Below are 6,000 nucleotides of genomic sequence, written 5' to 3'. Positions count from 1 at the left end.
TAAGTTGTCTGCATCGTTCTTCCATCTGAAGATACTTTCTCGTTACGGTGGCCATTACACCTTTGCCCCATAGTCAGACAATGCCCAGTTCCTATGTCGATGCCTGGCATACCATAGGTGTTCAATATTTGCTGAAAGAATGAATGAATAATTATTGAGTTTTGTACTGGGATGGTGCCAGGGCTTGATATGGATAACCTTATTTCATTATCACAGTGTTTCTTGGAGGGAGGCTCTGTCGCTGTCCCCCTTTGCGCAGAGGAGAAGAACTGAGGCCTCTAGAAGCTACAGACATACATACTCCACCCACTCACCCAAGAGTTCAGGCCAGAAGCTTAGCTGACCATCACCTAACAAACATCTGTGTTCTGCCTACTGGCCGAGCATTGATTTAAGGGGTAAGCCTCTGGCAGGCACCTGTTGGAGAGCTGAAGAAGGAAGTCGAGCTGGCCTGGGAAACCAGGCCCAAGAGGGAGGCTCTCTCAGAGAACCAGAAGGAGGGGCCAGAACTCAGCTGGGTTCAGCCTGTCCCTCTTGGGAGGAAGCCCAGGCCCTGACCTATGAGATGGGGATTGAGCCCCAAAGCGACGCCTCCAGCAGCAGTCTGGAGATGTTGCTAGAGCGACCAGCCCAGGATGGCTGGAACTGCGTGTGCGAGTATATACACAGCTATGCACACACACACACTCCACTGCTCACTCCCCTCTACTCTCTACCCTCCCTTTACCCCCAACTCTTCCCACTTCCCCTATCCCAACCCAAGAAGGGCCCAGTCCTGTGATTGGTCAATGGGTCCTTGGTACCAGGAATTAAGACGCAGAAGATGGAAAGGAAGGAAAAGAGAGAGGGTGGGGCAGGGTGAGGGAGGAGGCTGTATTTATATTTATGCCTAGGTCTGGGAGCCTGCTCACCATGGATACTGCTGGGTACAGCAAGTGGGGCGGCGGGCTCGACGAGGTCTCTGGAGGTATGAGCAATGGGACTGCCTCACTAGCCCTCTTGGGTCCCTATCCAGCCAGTGGTTTGGGGTTTGATGGCAAAAAGGAGGGGAACAGCCAAGAGAGGGGGCAAATAATGGGTGCAGGGGAGACACTACAATCTCTAGAGCCAACTGTACAGTAGATTCAAATTTCAACTCTGCCACTTAAGGGCTGTGTGACCATAGGGCGTTACTTAACCTCTCTGAATCCCAGTTTCCTGGGAGGAATTTAAGTATCTAGGGCTCCGTCCTCCCGGCCCAGGGATCCAGAATAGTCCTGGTACAGGAGGGACCCAAGAATCCATTGTTATTCAAGGGTACTGTGGACGCTGGGGACGGCGATTTCTCTTCTTGGCCCTGGCGCTCTTGATCACCACAATTCTGTGGGTCTTCATTCTGAGCATCCTACATTCCAAGGGTGAGTGACTGTGTATGATGGGGAGATTGTGTCCCAGTCCTCCATCCATTAACCCTCAGCTTAGTTCTTCTTTTCACCCCAGGGTATGCCACCGGAGTCCCTGCCTGGGGTTGAGTGTGAACAGAGTTTGTGTGCATCTTCGGGCTGTGTGCACCCACATATGTGTGCATGTGCATGCATGGATGTGTGCAGTCCCTGTGTGCTTGTCTCCCCTTGGCGCATAGGCACATCATGTGCGCTGTACCCCCTGCCTGCCTACTCTGTGCGTCCCAAGACGGGGGTTCCCACACTACCCCTGCGAGGGGAGATGAGTCCCCGCGGCTATGCCTAAAGGAGTCTCTCTCCCCGCAGCCTCTTCGCAGCGCGAGGCTTTACTCCACCGCCAGGATCTGCTGGGAACGAACGGTGCGTGCAATCCCGGGGCTCCTGGGTTTGTGGGTGGCTGGGTATCCCAGGGTCCCCGGCGCTGGCCTCGGAGTGGGGAAGCGTTTCTAATGAGTTCCCGCGGATGACCTGGCGTGTGTGGGGCGGGCGGGGGTCGTTCCAGCCTCGAAGCAGACGGCGGAGCTGGGCACCTTGAAAGAGGAGATCCGAGCCTGCGATAGCTGCTGTGAGACACGTGGGCTGAGGGGGCGGGGCCTGTGGGCTGTGGGCGGCTCTCGGGCGGGGATTATTACCAGGATTGGAGGAGGTCCCAGTTGTCGGGTCCGGATGCCCGCCCTTTTCCCAGGCCTTAGGACACAGGCGCAGTTGCAGACCGCGCGCACAGAGCTTGCGGTGGCGCAGGGGAATCTGATCGAGCAAGAGAGCGCCTTGAATGAACTGAGCAAGCGCGGTGAGAATAGGACAGGGCGACAACCCCTGATCTCTCGCCACGCGGGTCACCCGACCTGATTCACCTCCTGATTCCTCTGTCCTGACCTCTTACCCCAGTCGAGCCCCCTCCTGACCCTGACCCTTGGGCTCTGCCGTTGACTACTTTTAATCCCAACCACACCTGGATCCTATCCTCTGTAACAGTCCTTGACAGTGCTGTCATTCTTGACCATTACGCTGACCACGGACATGGATGTAACCCTACTCCTGACCCTGACCCCAGCTAAAATCTGGACTCCCTTGACCTTGCAGTGACCCAGAGTTTGGCTGAAGCAGGCAGGGACCGTGAGAACATCCGCAGTGAGCTGTTCCGGGCGCTGGAGACTGTCCAACTAGGGAACAGTGAGCAGGACAGGGTGGGGGGAAAAGGAGAGGGGAGGGGACACGTGGACTCTGGCCCTGGGCCTCGGGGTTACCCGATCCTCCAAGTTCGCCCTTTGACCTTGGCCTCTTCTCCGTGTCTCTGCCTGCGCCTCCGGGGTCCACCCCCCAATCCCCTCCACCTGCTCCACCTGGGAGCAGTCTACGTTTCTGACACTCGCCACCCCGCAGGTTCTTGCAAACAGTGCCCCACGTCGTGGCTGCCCTTCCAGGGCTCCTGCTACTTTTTCTCTGAGCTGCAGGCCACATGGGAAGCGGCACGGCGCAACTGCGCAGACTTGGATGCGCACCTGGTGATTGTCCAGGGCCTGGATGAGCAGGTGCGCAGCCTGGTTGGTCCGAGGTGGAAGGCGGAATTTTCACTTGAGGGGGCAGGGCCCAGGAGATGCGTACCTGTGGGGCGGACTCCACCAGCTCAGTCTTTTCTTCCATCCAGAACTTCCTGACTCGGAATACGAAAGGCCGCGGTTACTGGCTGGGCCTGAAGGCTGTGCGCCACGGGAGCAAGATCCAGCGCTACGAGTGGGTGGACGGAGTCTCGCTCAGCTTCAGGTGAGGGAAGAAACTTGGGGAGTGGGAAAGGTCAGATCCTAGGGTCAGTACTCTGGACAGATCTCAGGGACTCTTCCGGGATGGGCAGGCTAGCCCGCAGGAACTGGCTGAAGGATAAACTCTGGGGGATAAAAAGATATCCCAGGGGCACGCTCAAGCTAGATCCGCAGGCTGTCTAGTTAGACCCAAGCAATAAACAGGGTAAACCCCGAAGGCTAGATGCCAGGGCCATCCTCAGCCTAGACCCTTGGTAACACCACTGCCAAACCACTGCAGCCACTGGAACGTGGGAGAGCCCAATGACTCTCGGGGACGCGAGGACTGCGGCATGATTCTACACACGGGGTTATGGAACGATGCCCCGTGCGACAATGAGAGGGACAACTGGATCTGCGAGAAAAGGTCCAGCTGCTGAGCCCGCCCAGTGCTCGCGAGCCATGCCCATGGCCACTTGTGAGATTGCCTGAGGGCTCACTCTTCTGGCTCCGCTGGCCGCTATTGATTTTTTTTTCCCCCTTCCCACCCACCACCACTGAGAACCAGCCCCCTAACTCAACCCCATCCAGTGCCTGTGCTCTAGGACCTCTGCTTCAACCTCACCGCAACCCCTCCACGCGCGGGCCGAACTTAGCCTCCACCCCTTCCAAAATATTGCCTCTTCTGCCCTGTGATCTGACCCCATCTCCCTCCCTAACTAAGGCAGAAGACTCTGAGACGGAGCTGTTTGGTTTCCTTGCATTTCCCCACAGACTGGGAGGCCTCGAAAGCCCTAGGGAGCATCAATAAAAGTTTGAGAAGTGAATCTTGGCTCCTGGCTCTTGCAAGATTTTCTAAGCTTTATCCCAGAGACCCTGACATGAGCCCTTTGAGTGGCCCCAACCCCTCTCAGTGACCTCATGGCCCAACAATGCCCCCAAACCCAGTGAGTAGCCTGCACAGGGCTAGGAGGGCTATGGGATACTGGGGACACAAGGGTGAGTCAGACTCAGTTCTTACCATGCTCTGCTCCAACTCCAGACCTCCCAGTTCTAGTCTAGCTAAGTACAGAAACAATGTGACCAGTGACTCAGGGAAGGAACGCATGAATGAGTGACACATGATGAATTAAGAGGAGCCACCTGTGTCCTCAGGGAAAGGCACTGTGTGGAGAAACCAAAGTGGTGGTCCCTTTTCTTGAGGAGACTGTCATCGTGTTGTGCAGATTATGGGCTGCCTGAGACAAGGCCCTGAGGCTGGTGTGAGGGGTTTGCCCAGACCTGATGAGCAAGCAGGTCCCTTCTGTCTCTGGCACTTAGATTGTGTGACCACAGGCAGGGCAATGAGGAAATACATTCCAGAGAAGATGGACTTTAGGGGCACAATGAGATTTCAGCATGTGGAGCTGGGAAGGGAGGGTTTTGTGGGTGGAAGGTGTTAGAAGGTATTAAGTATGGATGAACCCACTTAGGGGGTGCAGGGAACACAGACCCTGGCTTTTTCAACAGGGGACTTTTGATCTGAATTCACCCTGTACTCCCAAAGTTTCCTGTTCCCATCCTGGAGACCTGGGGGCTCTCCCAGAATTTCCAGTGGAGATGGGTCTAACTAAGGGGTGTGGCAGGCTAGCAGCTTTTAGTTCTGTGTAGGACTGAGTCCAGAACCAAAGCCGCTAGGAGCCCCTAGCTGCCTAGCCCTGAGAGCATTGGCTGAGCAGGAAGACAAGAGAATAACCCCCAAATACCCTGGCCAGGTGAAGCCTTTCAGTGGTGTAACCAGCCGATCCCCTAGCCCCTCTCTGGGCCCTCTACAACTGCAGCCCAGAGTGAGTCACTGACCAGGCTCAGGAGCCACCTGACTCCTGGACAGATAACATACTTAGTGGATTGACTGCCAGACTGATGGATTTCAGACAGTCGGCTTGAAGGAGTATATGAGTCCCGTAGGGTTTCTGTAACAAATGACCACCAATTTGGTGGCTTATGGCAACACACATTCTCTACAGTTCTGGAGTTCAGAATTCCAAAATTAATTTCATTGGGACAAAAATCAAGCTTTCACCAGGGCCAGGCTCCATCTGGAAGCTCCAGGGGAGAATCTGCTTCCTTCTTTTTCAGCTTCTAGAGCTGCATCGCTCACATTCTCTGGCTCATGGCCCCGTCTTCCATCTCAAAGCCAGCAGGGTAGCATCTTACTTCAGTGTTCACATTGCCTTCTCATTCTGGGTCAAATCTCCTTGTTTCCCTCTTATAGAAATGCTTGTGATTGCATTTAAGGCCCACATGGATGATCCAGGATGATCTGTAATACTGCAATGCAATTGTAGCACTAACCACACCAAGTTAGTACAGATCCCACCCACAGATTAAGGGCATAGTTCCTAACAAGACTGCCCTCATCGTAAGAATGAGGAGCCCGAGGATACCTACACTTCTGACCAACTGATTTGACCAACCCACTTCACAATGCCCTCTAGTTCCATAATTTGCTGGAATGACTCAGAACTCAGGAAAGATCTATACTTACAGTCACAATTTTGTTATAAAGGACAAAATTCCAGACTAGCCAAATGAAGAGACCCAAAGGATGAGGGCTGGAAGGATCTCAAACACAGAGCTCCCCTGTCTCTTCCTATGGAGTCAGGACATTTAACCCTCCCAAAACTTTGATGTGTTCACCAGCTAGGAAGCTCCTCTGAACATTAGTGTCCAGAGTTTTTATTGGGGTTTCATTGTAAAACTGTGATTGATTAAATCATTAGGCATGTGATTGCACTCCATCTCCAGCCCACATCCCCTCCCTGGAGGTCAGGTGGCTG

The 6,000-nt window shown here is 54.4% G+C and overlaps 1 protein-coding gene across 2 annotated transcripts; it reads left to right on the top strand.

Moving 5' to 3' along the window:
* Positions 1 to 856: 856 nt before the first annotated feature.
* CLEC4G (C-type lectin domain family 4 member G) lies at positions 857 to 4,013 on the top strand. 2 transcript variants are annotated; one of them, XM_016163037.2, is made up of 9 exons: positions 857 to 967; positions 1,296 to 1,397; positions 1,749 to 1,802; positions 1,945 to 2,007; positions 2,128 to 2,232; positions 2,526 to 2,615; positions 2,826 to 2,974; positions 3,091 to 3,206; positions 3,483 to 4,013. In XM_016163037.2, exons 1-9 carry the CDS (start codon positions 886 to 888, stop codon positions 3,619 to 3,621), a joined length of 900 nt encoding a protein of 299 aa, XP_016018523.2. In that variant the 5' UTR covers positions 857 to 885; the 3' UTR covers positions 3,622 to 4,013. The 2 variants fall into 2 exon arrangements, with proteins under 2 accessions (XP_016018523.2, XP_016018524.2); XM_016163038.2 differs by lacking the exon at positions 2,128 to 2,232.
* Positions 4,014 to 6,000: the final 1,987 nt, after the last annotated feature.

This window comes from Rousettus aegyptiacus, unplaced genomic scaffold (genome assembly GCF_014176215.1).
Source record: "Rousettus aegyptiacus isolate mRouAeg1 unplaced genomic scaffold, mRouAeg1.p scaffold_m13_p_16, whole genome shotgun sequence".
Taxonomy (NCBI): domain Eukaryota; kingdom Metazoa; phylum Chordata; class Mammalia; order Chiroptera; family Pteropodidae; genus Rousettus; species Rousettus aegyptiacus.
Note: the sequence above shows the minus strand (reverse complement) of the source record. Positions and strands in the feature narration are given on the sequence as shown.